The sequence below is a fragment of the Rhinolophus hipposideros genome, assembly GCF_964194185.1.
Source record: "Rhinolophus hipposideros genome assembly, chromosome: 21".
NCBI classification, from domain to species: Eukaryota; Metazoa; Chordata; class Mammalia; order Chiroptera; family Rhinolophidae; genus Rhinolophus; species Rhinolophus hipposideros.
Window position 1 is genome coordinate 37461649 of NC_138067.1, and position 19026 is coordinate 37480674.

The window sequence follows — 19026 nt, forward strand, 5'->3', positions numbered from 1 at the left end:
CACAAAATTCAGAATGTGATGACTTCTTAGGAGGGGCAGGAAAGGGAGAAGGGGAGAAGCCCACAGGTTTAGACGTATTGTCGCCATTCTCGTTCTTGGGGTGAGGATAGCTGCAAAGAGTTTATGATGACATACACCTTACAGATACATTTGTTTGAACATATTATATATTAAAAGTTAAAGGCCAATTTCCAAGAAATGAAGGAATCTAACCTGAAGAGGAGCATCTCGTCCCAGGAATGGGCAAGAATAGTTCTCAACTTCTGGCAGCTCCTGTCAGGCCCCTGTTGGGGGGCAGAGGCTAAGGGGGGGCGGGGCCAGGATGGGAAAGGGAGAGCCAGGATGTCCCGGCTTCCTGCTGCCGTGGCTCAGCAGCCCTCTCTCCATCCCCCCCTGCATCCCCCAGGATAGCAGATGAAGCAGATGGATGTGCTTGGGCCTGAGGGCAAGGTCTGTCCCTCTATGGACGCAGGGGTGTCCTCCTCACTCACCCCCACCTCCTCCTCCCTCCTGTCTCGTTCCAGGCCTGTCAGCTTCCCAGAAACCCCTTACACAGCATCACCAGCAGGGGCCGACAAAGTCCCTCCCTACCGACAGCCTTCTGGGAGCTTCTCCACCCCGGGCTCTACCACCTACGCCAGATACAAGCCATCCCCGGAAAGGTCAGAATCGCTTCATTCTTCAAGTTAAGGAATCTGATGACAGCTGGGGATCCTTCTTGCCCAGGAAATGCACATGTTTCTTGCCGTTGTATAGGGTTTCTGACTCGCTGCAGGTCACAAGGACCGCCAAGAGGATTGGCTGTGTCTATTAAGATTTCGGGCCAAGCTGGCCTGGGCAGGACAGAGCTTTCCTTGCAGCAGAAATTTGGTTGCCACTGTCTTGACACCTGCGTCACTTGTTTGAACAAGACCATCGCTTCCTAGCACGGCCGTTCATCTACTCCTCCAGCCCCCACTCCCTAGGACTAGGCCACCATCACCACCCAGTTTTCATGGCTTTTCAGGCTTCAGTCCTGTCCCCTGGAATCCTTCCCCAGTCTGGCAGCCTGAGGGATCTTCCCAACACCTCCATGGCTCCCCAGTGCCTCAGGATAAACCCAAGCTCTCCAGCTTGCTCCCTAGCTGCCTTCCGCCCCGGTACCCTATGCTCTGCTTCCTTCGGGGTCCCAGGGACCCCCATCATTCACCTGTCCTCAGGCCAGAGCCATGGGCCTCATGCTGAATGTCTCCCTTCTCTCCCATACTGCAGTCCATCCATTTAGCTTTCTGAGCATCTCTGCCCCTGCCCTTCCTCCTCTCCCCACGGCCCCGCCCTGGCCACCTCCTCTGGTGCACCCTCCACTCAGCATCCAGGGAGATCTTTCCATGTCTGGCCGATCTGTCCCCTGCTCCCGTGTGTCCTAGAAGCCTCAGGACATAACCTCAGTGCCACCAAGGCCCCACCTGCCTCTCCAGCCTTGTGCAGTGCCACATGTCACCCTCACCAGCTACTTCCAGTTCCCTAGATAGGCTATCTGCATTTCAGAGACCTCCTCGTGTTCTTCCCTCCACCTGGAAATTCCTCACACCCTTTACCCACACGCCCCACCTCCTGCCAACCTGAGCACTGATGCTTCTCCAGGAAGCCTTCCCTGAACCTCCCCCAGCACTGGGTGAGGTGCTGCCACTCTGCCCCTCAGTTCCCTTTGTCTTTTCTGACCATGGCCTTGAGCACTCCCCATTCTGTTAGCCCGAGTGTGTGTGTGTACACACGTGCCCTCCAAGATCTAGGACCTTCCCTGTTCATCTTTGTGTTACCATCACACGGTGCGGGGTCTGGCATGTGATACATGCTTGGTATATGTTTGATGAACGGATGGAGTGAGTGAGTTTGTTTAAATAAGACCACCTGCCATAAGACCAGGGGTCAATCCACTAAGCCAGTGGGTCTCGCTCTTTAGTGTGCCTCAGAATCACACAGAAGAAGGGCTTGTTAAAGTGTAAATCACAGGGCCTCGCCCCCAAGTTTCCCACGTGGTAGGTCTGTAGTAGAACATTCTGTAGCAATGCTGCTGGTCCAGGGAACGAACTTGGAGAGCCGCTGAACTAAACCGTTGTTTGGGTCTAAGCCTCTGCTGTAAAACTGGGGAAAACGTATCCTTCATCTTCTCGTAGCCACCATTCAGCTTTCATTCAGCAGAGGGTCCCTGGATCCTTCTGGGTGCCAGGTGCAGCGAGAGATAGTTGAGAGACTCCCTTCCCAGAGGCTCCCATTCTCCCTGCTACCTACTGTGATGGAGGGTCTTGGGACGATGTCCACTCTGAGGAGCATTCTGCTAGACTCAGGCCCCGGAGGGAGGAGCACAGCACAGCCCTGGAAGTCTAGGCTGGCTGCCGGAGGAGGTGACATGTGAGCGAAGCTTTGAGAGATTAGTAACAGTTAGCCACAGAGAGGAGAGGAAGAAGGTCATTCCAGGCGGAGAAAAGGCCCCAGACGTGAAGACGCAGAAGGCGTGGAGAGGGGTGTGATGTGTGGGGCTGTGCGGGGTGGGGGCAGCAATGGTTGAGGCTGGAAATGGCTCAGTCACGGAGCAGTTAGCTAAGAACAGAGGTGGTGGGGATGGGGTTAACTTAGGACGCCAGGGAGCGTGTTTTGTTTTTTTTCCAAAGTCTTGGTGTACCCTCTTTATTACTCTTATTTTTAAACTTTGTTTGAAATAATTAATAGATTCACAGGAAGTTGAAAAGAAATGGACAGGGAGCTCCATGCACCCTTCACCCAGCCTCCCCCAGTGTTATAATAACATCTTGCATAACTGTGATGTAACATCAGAGCAATACATCGACGTTAGTGCAGTGCTCAGAGCCTCGTTAGAATGTACCAGTTACACAGGTACGTGTGTGTGTGAGACAATGCATTTTTGTCATTGTGGCTAGGGTGTCACCACTACCACAGGTTCCATCACCACAAAACTCCCTCCTGCTACCCCTTTCTACCCCTTTCTAGCTACACATCGCTCCCTCATCCCTAACCTCTGGCAACCATTAATCTGTTCTGCGGCTCTTTAATTATTGTTATTATGAATATTATATAAAGGGAAGCATACAGTGTGAATCTTTTTCAGATTCTTTTTCACTCAGTGCAAGTTCTTTGAGGTTCATCTAAGTTGTCGCACGTATCAGTAGTCAATTCATGACTTGCCACGTTACATTCCATGGTGTAGAATGGTGTAGAAGTACCATAGTTTGTATCACCATTCACCCACTGAAGGATATTTGGGTAGTTTCTGGGTCCGGGCTGTTACAAACATGCCAGGAGCATGGATGAAAGTAAGTTTTTATTTCTCTGTGATAAGAATACCCAAGAATACAATTGCTTGCCAAGATATGGAAGCAACCTAACTGTGTGTTGACAGATGAATGGATAAAGGAAAGGTGGTATATATATATATAGTGACTTATTATTCAGCTATAAAAAAGGAAATTCTGCCATCTGTGACCGCATGGATGAACGTGGAGGGCATTATGCTAGATAAAATAAGTCAGATAGAGAAAGACAAACTGTGAGGTATCACTTATATGCGGAATCAAAAAATTAATTCAAACTCAAAAACAGAGAGAGTAGAATGGTGATTGCCTGGGTCGGGGAAAATGGGGAGATTCTGCACAAAGGGTACAAAGTGTCAGTTATGCGATGTTATCTGAGGATCTAATGTACAGCATGGGGGGCTGCAGTTAATAATTAATTCTGTGTTGTACACCTGAAATCTGCCGAGAGAGTAGATCGTAAGCAGTCTCTCCCACCCCCTAAAAGGTAGATGTGAGATGATAAATGTGTTAATTAACTTGATTGAATCTATACGGATATCACCTCCTCAAGTTGTACACTTTAAATATATTACAGTTTTGTCAGTTATACCTCAGACCTGGGAGGGGAGATGATTTTAAGAGTGCTACTTGCTCAGCAAATTGAGAACAGTGTTAATTCAGTGAATGGGTATGCTGACTATTCTATATTGCATGTAGAGAAGTGTTTAGGGAAAAAAATACAATTGCTTACTGTGTGGTAGGTCCATTTCTAGTTTTAAAAGGCACTGCCAAACTATTTTGCAAAGTGGCTGTCACATTTTACATTCGCTCCAGCAGTGTGAGCGATCCTGTTCCTTCTCAGCCTCACCCCCATTTGGTGTCATCACTGTTTTTCATTTTAGCCATTCTGATAGGTGTATAATGGCATCTCATTGTGGTCTTCCTTTGCATTTCTCTGATAGCTAATGATGCTGCCATTAATTAATAAGCACATATCTTTTCATGTGCTTATTTGCCAACTGTTAACCTCTTCAGTGAAATGTCGTTTGCCCATTTTCCAACTGGATTCATTGTTTTTCAGTGTGGGCAAGTTCTTTGTACATTCTAGATACAATTCCTTTGTCAGATATGTGATTTGCAAATATTTCCTCTAAGTCATTAGTTTGTCTTTTCTTCTTGTTAACAGGGCCTTTTCGTCAAATGAAAGTTTCGTTTTGATGAGGTCCAAATTATCATTTTTTTCCTTCCGTAGGTTGTGACATCTAAGAGTTCTTTGCCTAGACCTGGGTTCTAAAGATCTTCTCATGTTTTGTTTTTTTCCTAGAAGTTTTATATTTTACATTTAAGTCCATGATCCGTTTTGAGTTAGTTTTCACATACGGTGAGTGGTTTAGGTTGCGGTTCCTTGTTTTGCCTGCGTGTGTCCAGTGTGTTCCAGCACTGCTTATTGCAAAGGCTCCATCTCTTTCATTACGTCACTTTTGCTTCTTAAAGCAAAAATTCCTTGGGAGGGGAAATTAATTGGGCGCATTTGCATGGGCTTATTTCTGAGTTCTCTAGTCTGTTCCATTGATCTATATGCTTGATTTCAGTGAGTGCTCCCAGCAACTTCACAAGGTGGGTAGTTGAATTATCCCATTTTACAGAGGGGAAACTGAGGCTCAGCATCATGAATCCACTTGGTCAAGGTCACACTTCTAAGAAGTGACAGAATCAGAATGGGCACGTAGGCCTATGTGATTACAGAGGGCTGACCCTGACCCCAGGCTGTCCTGCCTGGTGAAGGACTCTGAGGTCATCCTCCAAATTAGGGTGACATGCGTGGTTCCTGCTGGAGTCCTCCCCCCCACGCTCCCCACACACACAGTGGCACTTGATGGCTGTGATTTTGTGTTTCGGGCATTGACATTGACAAGTAGGAAGAGAACACTTTTCCTTGGACTCCAGCTCTTCCCAGGACTCCAGTGGAGCCCGAATCTGCTCTCTGTGGCCCAGATCTCAGTATTTTTAATCTCTGTCAACAGCTGAGTGCCACATTTTGCCAAATTCTCCTAGCACACCTCATCTCTAAAAACCCCAAAAGTGGCTTTCATGGACAGTCACCAGCCTGCAGTAAAGGCTGGGAGCAGGTCAATGCGACCCTAGTGACCTTTCACCTCAGCTCCTTTCTTCTTTTCCTGCTTACAGTTGCCGCATGGCATCCTGGAGCCCGTATGACCCAAGCCAAACATTCCGACCCACCCTGGACATTTCCCCTTTAGGACTCCTCTGTCTCCTGCCATCTTCTCCAGTGGGCTGCTACTTGCTGAATTCATTAAACTTTCAGGAAAGCAAAGGCTCTCATAGACAAAACCTGTCTCGGGGCCCATCTTAGATTGTCCCTTACCAGGCGTGTGAGTGTGGGCAAGTGATTTCCCCTTTCTGCACCTCAGTTTGCTCACATGTACAATGTCTGTCTCTTCGCGGTGTTGAGCACATTCAGGGAGGGCAACCCTCGCGAGCACTTGGAACTGTGCCCGGCACATCGTAAGTGCTCCGTAAGGGTCATGACTGTCACCGCTGAGTGTGGCGTATGTGCCGGCCGCTGGGGTAAGGAGGCTGGCAGCTGCTGTCCCTGTCCTCGGGAGTTTGCTACCCTGGTGTGCAAGATGAGCACGCCACCAAACTCAATACAGAGCGATAGGACAGAATCGTATGCCCAGCTCAGCAAGCCTGCAGGACTGGACTAGACCCTAGACTTCTGCTCGTCAGGCCACCTGATTGGCTTTGATTATTTTCATGTTTTTCTCTGCCAGCTCCACGAAGAGTGCTATATCGGTTAGGAGGCATTTGGCTACAAGTGACAGAAAACCTACCTAGGAAGGCAGGGGATTGATCATCATATAAAATGTCCAGAAATAGGGTAGCTCTAGGGCTGGTTAGTTCTGCAACAAGGTCCTCAGGGACCTGCTCCACTCATGACCCATGATGGTTACTATAGCCCCAAGTAAAATCAGTTCCCTGCAGAAAAGGGAAGAGCTTCTCTTTGTTAAGACTGAAGAAACCGGATCACTTGCCCACCCCTGAACCAACCCCTGACAAGGTCACATTGGACCCGCAAGACTATCTTAAACTGTCAGGATTTACTCAAGTTACGTGGCAGAGGGGTGGCTGCCAGAGGACAAGGATGACGATGGCTGTTGGGGTGCCATCCAACAATGGATACATCCTCCGTCCATCCTTTTACCCAATCATCCCATAATTCACCCATCCATCAGTGTAGATTGGCAGGCAGCACACAGGAGCCTTCTGTCAATCTCCTAGTAAGAACCTCAGAAGAGACAGTCACATTCACCTCTGTCTTGTTAACTTTCTTCTATGGCTAAGTGGGAAGCTCAAGGTTAGCATCCCAGGGGCCCAACCTGCTGATCTTAAGGCAACCCCCACCTTGGCTTCCCCAGACTCAGTCAGTCTGTCCAGCTTCTGTCTGCAGAAACTGCAGCTAATTAGTTCCTCACAAACCCTTTAGCTTTAAAGTGATTTCCTCTTCCAAGAAAAGATAAGAGTACTTTAAATTTTCCCAGATGAAATTGAAGATATATTTGACCTCTTGTTCTGGGGATTTTTATCCAGAGCTATGCATGGTGAGATGCTAGAATGTCCCGATTTCCAATCAACTTGACCGGATGTGGCAGTGATAGAAATGGCCCTGAATGGGACATATTCAGCACCCCAAAGAATGGTCAGCATAGGTCCGTCAGTGTGCACTGGGATTATTACATGAGTGGACAAAGTACAGGTTGTCTTTATTCAGGACAGTTGCTGAGAAATGAAGCATGGTAAATGTGTTCCTCTAAAGATGGATCCATTAGGATTAGGTTTAGCTGCATAACACAGAAAACAGGGATTTAGATGAGATAGTTTCTTGCTTTCTCCCACATTGTCAGAGACCCAGGCTCCTCTTCACCAATGCTCTGCCATCCTTGGCCTGTTGCCTGCTGGTTTTAAAGTGACTGCTGGAGCTTCAGCCTTACAGAGATGTTGAGGTGGAGGCACCCACAGCATACCTCCAGAGATTTCCTGGAATTCACACGCAGTACTTTTATCTCATTGGCCAGAACTGTAAGGGAGCCTGGGAAATGTAGTCTGCCACTAGTATCTTCCACTTTCTCTGACTGACCTCAGCCACTGCTGACATTTTCCTTTAGTGCTTGGGATTTTATGCAGACATTTTGAGAAAATGGAATAAAAACATCCACACTTCAATTTCCAGCTATGATGGAGCCACATTTTACCAGGTGGTTGGCTGGCTGCTAAGTCAGCCAGCATGGTGAAGATGGCTTGTGCTTTTTATTGTTTTGGCTCTGTCTTCCTTTCCTGGGGACATTAGAGGTCAAGGTCTGGGAGGGCAGGGATAATATGTACTGTCTGGGCAGGTGAGTAGAGTTGAGTTTTCAGAAAGTCCAGTGCACCTCTGAAGCAGCCCGCTGCTGCCCTGGCGACATTGAAGCCTAGGGCTTTGGAGTTGGTCTTTGCAGAGACAACCCTGGCTTTGTGCCAGCAAGGTGGCCCTGGAGAAGTCAGTTAACTCCTCTTTTGGATGTTGAGGGTCCCAGTTTATCACCCTTCCAAGTTGCAAGTATAGACACAAGCAGCCGAATGAGGGAATCACAATATCAGTTTGATGAATGGAGGCTCAGTAACTCCCCAGAGTACAGTGCCTGTGTCAGTGGGGTGCTTCTGGCTGCAAGTAACCAAAATTCTGCTGGTTCAGATACTGTGGGAATTTGTTATCTCACAGAAAATGAGGCTCAGAGGCAAGACAGGCTCCGGGGAGTGATAATCCAGCATCTTGACAACATGATCAAGGGCGTAGTTTCTTCTGCCTCTTCTCCACCATCAGCAGTGGCTTCATCCTCAGGCTGATGGTGAGAAGGCAACAGCGGCTCATGGTGGTATGTAGACTCAGCAATGCCTGGATGAAGAAGAGAGGCCGTCTTCCCTCATCATCTCTCTTACGAGCAAGAGACTTTTCCCAGGAGCCCCCTCTGCCAACTTCTCCCATTTCAGTCAGGTTATGCTAGGTAACAAAATCTCAGTGACTTAATCAACAAAGGGTTATTTTGCACCCCCACTGCAGCTCCACTGCCGGTTGGCAGGGGACCTCTCAGGACTCAGGCTGCCCCAATCAGTCACCGTCTATCTCCAAATCACTTCCCTCAACTCCACAGACGAGAACTAGTCACAATGCCCCACACAGCCAATCTCAAGGAGCCAGGAAGTGCAGTCCTGCCACATGCTTACCAGGTGGAGAACCAGAAGCATTTTGTGGCAGTCTTAATAACTCACACCCTCTTATATCTCATTAGCCAAAATTGTGTCATATGCCTGTCCCTGAACCAACGCCAGGCAGGGAGCAGGGTTTCTGCCATGGATGGCTCTGATCTGAGGTGAAATGGACGTTGGGAGGTGCTCACTGGATTTGCTCCAGGGCATAGAGAATGCCGCTGGGACATAAGGCCCCAGGGAGAGCTGCTTCCTGTGTTAAATGTCAGCCCCTGCCTGTGGGTATGCAGAGCCAGCCTCCAGGAGAATCTATCGAGGAGATAATTTTATTTCCTTTTCTACACAACCCTATGAGGTAGAAAATATCATTATCCCATTTTTCAGATGGGAAAACTGAAGCTCAAACCGATGAGCACTTGCCCAACCAAGAACACCTAGCTAGTAAGGGGTGGAACCTGGGTTTGAGCCCAGATCACCTCGTTTTGAAGCCTGAGCCCACATCTTCTCTCCTGCAACACCTTCCTCCAACAGACAGACGTACACAGAGTTCTGGCCTATTGGCCAATTGTCCCAACTCACCCTGTGTCCTGTCAACCTCAGGCCGAGTGCTGGGCACCCAGGATGTCATTCAGTCCTATAAAGAATGGCCTACTGTGATCGCCTCTAGACAACTAGGGACTAGGGAAACTGAGGCCCAGGACTAGAAAGGGACTGTACCTACCTGGACAAGAGGCAGTGGTGAGGTTTGAACCCCAGCCTACCTGGCTGTACACATACTGCCTTACCCTACTCTTCTCCACTAGAGAGAAAGGGAGCCCAAGACAGGCCTGGGGGTTAGGGTGCTGCTGACACAGCTCAACCCCATCTCACAGCCAATAAACAGGACCCCTGAAGAGCCTGTGGGTAGGGCCATTGGCCTAAGTGGCTTCTGCCCCTCCGCCCTTGAGGACCCCGCCCCACCCTGCACTCCCTGCCACCACCAGCTCCTTGGCACACTTCTCAGACAAGGCTCATTCCTGATCCTCAGTTAATAGCACGTTTCCAAACTTACTCGTCTAGCCTCCCCTCCACTCGAAGCCTGCCCTGTATTAAAAACGCACCGCAGAGCAAGTCTCAAGATCAGGTGGTTTTTGACACACCAACCCTTCATGCTGTACTTGCTTTCTCTCGCCCCCCTGCAGGTATGCGGCCGCCCCACACCCACTGCTGTCTTTTGATCCCCACTTTGGCCACGATGGGACGTCCAGTGGCGACTCTTCCTCAGGTGGCTTGACCAGCCAGGAGAGCACCATGGAGCGACAGAAGCCAGGTAGGACACCCCCGCCCCCAGGCCCCAACCAGCTGTGCCCGCCTGCCTCACCCTGCCTGCAAAACCTCTCCTTACAGTTTGACGGGTGACACCTCTCCTGGCAGATGGATAAAACACAAAAGAAAGCTGTAAGGGCCACACGTAAGATTAGAGAGGTCACCCAGGAGAGTAGCCGAGACCAGTGAGCTGGATCCTTCTCCATCCAGACAGGGCATCGGCAGATGGTATGTGTCATTCAGGATTCAGAATATAGAGGTGTGACATGGAGGCAGCAACCACCAGGGGAAAAAGTGGAAAAGGACTAAAAGTGGTGCTCTCAGGGGACCAGAACCCGCTGTATTGTTTTCATTATACGGACCCTCCTGTATTGTTTTTTTTACTATTAACGCATGTACAGCGCATGCTGAGAAAAGAGCCCAAATCATGAGTGTTTAGCGTGATAACATATTACAAAGTGGACATGTCATATTCCACTCTTGGGGCAAGAGACAGAATGTGGCCAGCCTCCGAAAGCCCCCAGGCCCTTCCAGTCAATACCTCCACAGGCCGCCCACCCGTCCTGCTTCTCACACTAGACTTCATGTTCCCTGGTTTTGAATTTCATGCACAGAATATAGACTCGTGCTGGATGCACTGTGTGTGTGGGGGGGGCGGGGGGCTTCTGTGATTCAATATCATGTTGGTGACAGTGGCCATGTGATTGTATGTAACAACACAATTTTCGAGTAGTATTTCATTGTATGAATGACCCACAATTGAAACGGGTTTGTTCAGGTGTAGATGGACGTTTGGGTGGTTTCCAGTTGGGATCTGCTTACACTAGTGCAGCTAGGACTGTTCTTGTGTCTGTCTTTTGATGAGCACAGGCTTACCTATCCGCAGGGCTACGCCTAGGAGTGGAATTGCTGGGTCATATGTTTAACTTTATAAGAGACTACCAAACCTTTTCCCAAGGTGACAAACCATTTCATGAGCCCACCAGTGACCTCTGAGAGTTGTAGTGGCTCTATGTTGTCACCAGCCTTGTCATTTCAGCCATGTGGTGGTAGCATATTGTGGTTTAACTTGCATTTTTCTGGTGCCTGATGACACTGAGCATCTTCTCATCTCTTTATTCACCTGTATAGAATGATTGTCATGGGCATATACACTCAGATGAATATTTTAAACATAATTTCATATAACAAACTTGTAGCCCCTTTGAAGTCTGAGAACGATCAGATGAATGGGTGAGTCCTAAAGAAATACAATCAATTAAATGTCAGAGAGCATTGACCTTGGAGGAGGGAGAGATGGAGATACCCGCTCAGGGGATGTTACAGAATTTCCAGGCTGCTCGAGGAATGACCATGTCGGCATGTCCCTAGCTCCGCCGGGCACTATGGGATAGAAAAGAGGTTGCGTGCCCAGGACTGGCCTGGAGAAGTCCTCGGCGCCCAGCCACATGGTTCCCTTAAACCAGGGAAAATGGTTGCACTTCAGACCAGGAGGTCGCCGTCCCAACCTGCTCTCCTTTTCCTGCAGAAATGCCTGATCCTGCCTGTCCCTGCCTGCAAGTCCGTGGACTTTGCTCCAAGAAGACAGATTTGCTTCTTTTTTCCCCCACCCAGTTCAGAAAAAAAGAGTCATGTTGCTTGGTGATTTCATTACACCAAAGTATAAAATGGAGAGGAAATTTTTCCAAGGTTCACCATGGGCCCCAAAATAAGGTGTCACAGAAACTCACAATTGTCCTTCCCTTCTCTCTTCTGTCCCACAGAGTTTGGTTCCCCTCTCACTTCCTTGGGACCTGTCATAAGTTGACTGACACCTCATCCCTCTCCCCCCCCACATCCCCACACAAATCAGGGCAGTCATCACAAAGTCTAGAATGTATTCAGGGCCCAGGAAAAGGTAGTTTCGGGAGGAGGGCGTCAGGCACCACGACACACATGGGGGTTTGCCCAGCGCTTAGCAGATGGCAATAATCACAGCAACAGCAACACGGTTTTGTGTGCTTGTTGTGTGCCCCGCGCTGTCCTGGGTCCTCCACATTCCCTCCTGTTCTGTCACCTCAGCAGCACAACGGAGCACGCGCTTCTTACTGCCCCATTTTAGAAATGAGGAAGATGAGGCACAAAACGGTTCTCCCTTGTCTGAGGTCCCTGCTGATAAATGGCATCATTGAGATTTGAACCACAGCTTACTGGGTTCTAGAACCCCTCCTTAAGCCTCACTGTCCACAGACAACACCCACAGAGTGTGGACAGTTCTCTAGCCTCAGAGCACACAGGTTGGACAATCGTCCCCATGGTCTCCGGCTGCCCTGAGTCCCTGCCTGGCATAGTTTCAGCATGTCTTTCACACCCAAATCCATGTCTCTCACATGTCCAGCATGTCCAGGGTGAAGCAGGAGAGCCAGAAGGCCACTGGGGACTGGCCCAGAGGTCCAGGGAAGGGCCCAGGATCGGGACCTTCCTAGGGCAGAGTCAGGGACACTGGGGCAGCCGGCGGGAGAGGAACCTGGCCCTTCCCTAACGATACCCCAGGCTGTGTGCCAGGCCGGCACTTCCGCTGCTGCTGGGAGCTAACAGTCTGGGGTGCAAGACGGACAGCGGACAGGGCACACAGTGACAGGTACTCACCAGTGATGTCACACATCAAGTGGGCGCTAGCACAGCGCTCGGAGAGAGAGTGACAGGGTTTGGGAGAATCTCTGCGCAAATCACATTGCAAGCAAGGCTGAAAGAGTGCGCAGGAGCCAGCTGGGAGGAGGGCGTTCCAGGGAAAAGGAGCAGCCAGTCAAAGACCCTGAGGTAGCCGTGTGTCTGGTGTTGGAGGAATAGGAGGAGGCCTGTGTGCCTGGAGGGCTGGTGGGAGTGAGGCCAGGGAGGGCACAGGGACAGAACATGTGCTGAGGACTTTGTCCGTTGCTCGGAGTGGATGGGAGCCACCAGGCTCAGTGCAGAGGTAGGATGGGATCTGACTCAGGTGCTTACAGCATCCCTCTTGCTACAGATTCTTGCCAGGAGGGGGAGAGATGGGGGGGTAGATACAGTCATTTGAAGGTCAGTTGACAGCATTTCCTGATGCCTCAATGTGGCTGAAAAGAGAAGAGTCAAAGACGATACCGGTTTTCAGCAGCTGAAAGGATGGAGCAGCCACTTTCCTCAAGCAGGAAAGACTGAGAAATACAGGTTTAGGGGACGATAAGGAGTTGGCTTTGGCCGTGTTCAGTGGGAGGTACCCAGCAGACATGTTGTGGACATGTTGTGAGACAGCCATATATACATGTCTGAAGTCAGGGGAGAGGTCCAGAGACGGAAATGTGTGCGTCATCGTGTCATAGATGGTAGTTACAGCTGGATGTGAAGGCCACAGGCTTGGCTCTCCATAGAAATACGGTTTTCCAGTATGGACTGGCCACCACCCAGGGGACTAGCACCTCCTGGGTATGCAGAATGCTCCAAAGAGGAAAACTGTCTCCAGAAGTGGAGTAGGTGACAAAGTGGCCAGCCTCCATGCTGTCTCTTATCTGTGATTCCCAAGGGAAAGCCACGCAGACAGTGACACTTCTACTGGGCCAGCCAGGCTGCTCTCTGCAGTGCCCCTGAATGCCCTGCTTACCCCGCCAGGTCCACCTTCCCTGAGCATATATTACAGATATTAATGAGCCTTCCATTGGTGGTAGTCTTTTTATTTTTATTTTTTTAAGGTCAGATGTCCAGTTCAGGCTCGTTGGCTTTGGGAGTTTAGACTAATTGACACCCACACCAGCCATCACAATTTTAAACCTGTTTCACATCTGAACCAGCAATTCCACTTACAGAATTCTGTCCCAGACACAATCCCAGACTTGCTCAAAGTTGTGTGTTTTGGGAAGGGCACAAAAAAATTGTGACAAGGAAAAATTGAAAATAACCTAATAGGAAACTGGTTAAATAATTTATGTCCATTCGCATAATGGGTACTGTAGAGCTGTTAAAAATAAGAGCTTTATGTTCAGTTAGGTGAAGATGTACGAGTATTATGAAGACACACAGCAAAAGCAAGTGTAAATATATTGTAAAGCGAAAACTTTAGGACAGTGTTTATTATGATTCCATTTTTATTTCACAAAAAAGTCTGTAGATTTAACCAACAAGGGATTGCTACCTTGCATATATAAAGACCCCTATACACCAATAAGATAGTCAAGCTTATGGAAAAGTGGGTGAAGAATACAAACAAGTAATTTACAAAATAAGAAATCCAAATGGCCAGTAAAGATAAAAATGTGCTCCACCTCCCTCAGGGATGACAAGGGAGAATGATTGTAAGGCTTCAGTGAGTTAACTCATGGAAAGCGCTAGAATCGGGCATAGAGTAAATGCTCAGTACGTAATTCTGTTACTGAGTATTGTTAAACCCCAAGATCCAAGCTGATGGGGTCATGACCCTCTGTGAGCTGAGCAGACAGTCTGGCAAAGGGGTGCCCCCATCAAACCAGATGTTAGGGCTAGATTCTTCCGGTGGACTTGGGCCAGGGCCTGAGTCACCTCTAACTGGTGTTTGTCCTGTCTCCTGTCTTCCTGCAGAGCCTTTGTGGCATGTGCCCGCCCAGGCCCGGCTCTCAGCCCTGGCTGGAAGCAGCGGGAGCAAGCACGCCTCCAGGCAGGACGCAGCAGGCAAAGATTCCCCCAACAGGCATTCCAAAGTGAGTCTGGGCCCCACCTGCGCCACCCGGGGAGTCTGGGCTATAGGTGTTGGCTGCTTGGCTTGCAGTGACTGCTGTGAGCCTCTGAATGCCACACACGAGCGAGCACCTTTGCCTCCTTCCACTGGAGCAGAGGGACTAAATGCTGGAGTTAGAACCAGCCAGGTACACATCGTGGCTCCAGCCCTCATCAACCGTGTCATCTAGAATAAACCCCTTCAATCTCCTCGAGGCAATTTCCTCATTACTGCATCGGTCATGGTAGGTGTCTTCAGCAACTCACGCTGCTGTAACAAAAATCCCATAGACTGGGTAGCTTACATACAGCAGAAATTTATTTCTCACAGTTCTATAGGCTGGGAAGTCCAAGGTGAAGGTACAGGCAGAGTTAATGTCTGGTGAGGGCCCACTTCCTGGTTTATAGACATCATGTGGTAGAAATGGCAGGGGAGTTCAATAGGGTTCTTTTATAAGGGTATAAATATCCATAGGGATTTTATAATCCTATTTATAAGATATATGTAAACAGGTAAATATATATAAGGATTATAAAATCCCATTCATGAGGGTTCTACCCTCATGACCATTTAATCGCCTCCCAAAGGCCTGACCTAATACCATCACACTGGGGATTAGGATTCAATATAATGAAGTTTGGGGAACATATTCCGTCTATGGCAGTAAGTTAACTGCTATAACAGAGTCCCCAAATCTCAGTGACCTCACACAATAGGAGTTTATTTCCTTACATAACAATTCAGTGCAAGTATTCAGTGAGCAGCTTTCCACATGGTGATTCAGGAGCCCACACTCCCTCCCTCTTGTGGCTCCACAAGGCCTCTAAGCTCTTTGCTGGGTCCTTGTCTCCTTTTAGCAGATGGGGGTAGAAGGAGAGAGGTTCAGGTGGGAAGTGTTTGTAGCCCAGGCCTGGAAATAGCATAAATCACTTCCACTTATTGCATTGGCCAAGACTTCCATCATGTGACTATACCTCACTATAAGGGAAGCTGGGAAATGTAGGCTGGTGTGCCCAGGAGGCGGAGATAGTTTTGGTGAGCACTTGGCAGTCTGTTCACATCCATTCAGTGGATGTTTGATGAGCATTTACAGTGTGCCAGGCACTGGGGCCACAGGGATGAAGAGAACAGCCTAGCCCCTGTGCTCACAAAGCTGACATGCCAGTGGGGGCAACAAGCAATAAGCAGATGAACAGATACATCATGTAACTCCAAGAAGTGATCCTTGCTGGGAAAGGAAGACAAAGCACCATTCAGGGGAAAGGTAATACCAGGCACCGCTGATTTCAGGGTCCTTAGAGAAGGACTTTGAAGAAGTGACCTTTAAGCTGAGACCTTGGATGAAGTAAGGGGTGATCCATGAAAATATCTGGGGGAAGAGCATTGCAGCTAGAGGGAACAGCACGTGCAAAGGCCCTAAAGTGGGAGTGTGCCTGGCATGCTAAAAGAGCAGCAAGGAGTGATCAAGAGGGAGGGAGAAATGGAGTTAGAGACCAGAACTTGGGACCAATCACGCAGGGCCTTAGAGGCCATGGTGAGCACTCTTGCTTTCCCGCTGATTGAGATGGAGGCACGGGAGGGTTCTAACCGGAGAGGGACGTGAACTGACAGGTGTTCACAGCCTCCTCTGGCTGCATGTAGGGAACACGCTGGAGTGAGGAGGTGAGAGACAGGGAGGAGCCTACTACCATGGTCCAGTGGGAAGCAATGATGGATGGAGCCACGGAAGGAGGATAGGTGACGGGTTCTGGATCTATTTTGAAGATGCTGGCAACAGGATTTGCTGTTGGACTGGACATGGTGTGAGAGCAAAAGTAGACTCTAGGGTGCCTCCACGGCTCTTGCGTGGGACAGCTGAAAAGATGGAGGAGCCATTATTAAGACAGGGAGAGGCAGATCCAAGAGGGAAGGCCCAGAGCTGAGTTTTAGACCTGCTAAGCTTGAGCTATGGGCTCACAATACATACATAATGTCATTTATCCCTCCAAGCAACCCCATGAGGCAGGGTTATTGTCAACCCCATTTTATAGATGTGGAAACTGAGGCCCTTGCCCAAGGTCACATGGCCATTAAGTGAGAGGGCCAGAGTTGCAAGCTGTCTGGCTCCAGGGGTCACACTCAAGCAGAGGGAGGACCCAGGGAGGGCAGCTTGCCCCTGCCCAGGAATCTAGGGATAACACTCCTCTTGCCTTCCAGGGTGAGCCTCAGTACTCCAGTCACTCCAGCAGCAATACCCTCTCCAGCAACGCATCCAGCAGCCACAGTGACGACCGCTGGTTCGACCCTCTGGACCCTCTGGAGCCAGAGCAAGATCCCCTCTCCAAGGGTGGCTCCAGTGACAGCGGCATTGACACCACCCTCTACACCTCCAGCCCCAGCTGCATATCGCTGGCCAAGGCACCTCGGCCAGCCAAGCCACACAAGCCCCCAGGAACTATTGGCCTTTGTGGGGGTGGGCGCGAGGCTGCCGGCCGGTCCCACCATGCAGACAGGCGGCGGGAGGTCTCACCCGCCCCTGCGGTTGCTGGCCAGAGCAAGGGCTACCGACAGAAGCTGTACAACTCGGGCTCCAGCACCCCCACAGGGCTGGCCGGGGGCAGCCGTGACCCACCAAGGCAGCCCAGGTAAGGCACTGCTCCTCGCCCTGGCCCTGCAGGGAGTCCTGACCCCCATTTACGTACCCCCACAGTTTTGATGGCAGGGTCCCCTCCCTGGAAACATGCTCACAGATGTATGGGCTTACACAGTAATTTAGTCACAGAATTAGGAGGCTCGTTAGCACCCCCTGCTGCCCATCCCTCAGCCTTCAAGAATCCAGTAGAGGGAGAAACCCGACTATCCCATCGTCTCTGGGTCACTCTGACTCTTTGTCTCTCTTTCCTTTTCCCTCTGCTGAGGCCAGTGGTTGCTATGCTTTTTGGGGTCACAGACTGTATCTGTTAGGAGTGTGTTTGGCTGGAGGTAATGGAAACCTGACCCACAGTGGCTTAAACAAATAGAGGCTTAACAGTCCCCTGATGGGAGCTCCAGAGAGGGCAGCTGCCAGGCTGGTACATCAGCTCAGAAGGGCCTCAAGGCCTGTCTCCCTGTGTCTTCCTGCTCCACCATTCTTATTACACTGGCTGTGACTTCCTGGGCTCTTGATGACTGTGGTGCCCCCAGAGGGCGTGGGGGCAGAAAACAGAGAAAAGATTGCAGCATGTATGCAGCTCCCTTTCTGTGGAGAAAGTAAAAGCTTTCCCAGAAACTCCTTCAGCAAGCAGTGTCACATGGCCATTCCAGCTACAAGGAATTCTGGGACATCCCGGTGTAGCCTTCCTGCCAACATAGTGAAGGGCAGCGGTCCCCAGACAGTCCCCTGGAGGGGGCTGTTCAACGCAGAAGCTGGTTCCCTCTCAGCGTTTCTTTTTTTCAATCTCCAAAAAAGTCACATTTATTATGTTACATTAATATTTCGGAAGTTAAAGAGTTTCTAATTTAGTAGGTCAGGGTAGAGCTTGAGAATAGGCAGTTTATAAAGGTTCCCAGTACATGCTGAGCTGCAGGTCTTAGGACCGCACTCCGAGCGTCCCTGGTAGAGACGCGGGCAGGGGGGTCATGAATCACACACTTTGAGTATCTGATGAAAGCCATGAACCACATCCCAGAACAATGCAGAGGCAGAAAAGTCGGTGTGCAGTCACAGGACTCAGCCTGGTCCATGGGCCCCCTCACAGGTCTGCGGCTCCAGGCAAGGATTACTGAGCTTCCATCCCAGGGTGGACCCCTGAGGCCACAGCCTCCCTGCCCTGACAGCACCTGAGCAGGGCCAGGCTGGGTTGGGAACCCCCATCCTGGGGCCTCACCTCCTTTGGCTTCCCGACGCCTTCACCAGTCTCAGACCCAGGCAGTGGCCTTGGACCTCCTTGACACAGCCCACAGTGGACTTGTGTGTATGTCTGTAGAGAAATACCCATGTTAAAAACCATGAAGCACAAATTTCCCAAACAATACTCAGCCTGACTGAGCAGAGCACTTGGATCTAGTCTCATCCGTTTAAAATGTTGGAATGCTGCTTGACACTTCCTGAAATAATGTCATGACTCAGCAGTGGTTCTGGCGCACATTTGGAAAGCACCATATGTGAGAGTGCCCATATATCAGTGCTTCCCCTCGCCGTGGTCCGTGGAGAAAGTGAGGTGGGGAGAGAAAGCGAGTCCCAGTAAGCTAAGCCTCCGTCTCAGCCTGCCTCTCTACACACATAGTTCTTAATCATTGGAACTCATGGACTCTTTTGACTCCTTCCTTCATTTATTTATCTATTCACTTCACCAACAAATATTTCTTGGGGATTTGTTATGTCCCAGACACTGTGCTGGGAGCTGAGGAGAAATAATGAGGAACTTCGGACCAGGCCCGCAGCCCTCAACTCAGCCCACCATCACTGAGGTAGACAGAAGAAAATCAGGTCATCACTGAGACAGATGTCAA

At 49.9% G+C, this 19026-nt stretch overlaps 1 protein-coding gene across 6 annotated transcripts in view; it reads left to right on the forward strand.

Moving 5' to 3' along the window:
* Positions 1-19026, forward strand: part of SIPA1L3 (signal induced proliferation associated 1 like 3) — a 270995-nt gene that overhangs the window by 219978 nt on the left and 31991 nt on the right. For all 6 annotated transcript variants that reach the window (XM_081031969.1, XM_081031970.1, XM_081031968.1 and 3 more), the window contains 4 exons: positions 525-662; positions 9737-9864; positions 14421-14539; positions 16753-17180. In XM_081031969.1, the coding sequence (XP_080888095.1) occupies positions 525-662; positions 9737-9864; positions 14421-14539; positions 16753-17180 (813 nt within the window). The remainder of the gene's footprint in view (positions 1-524; positions 663-9736; positions 9865-14420; positions 14540-16752; positions 17181-19026) is intronic.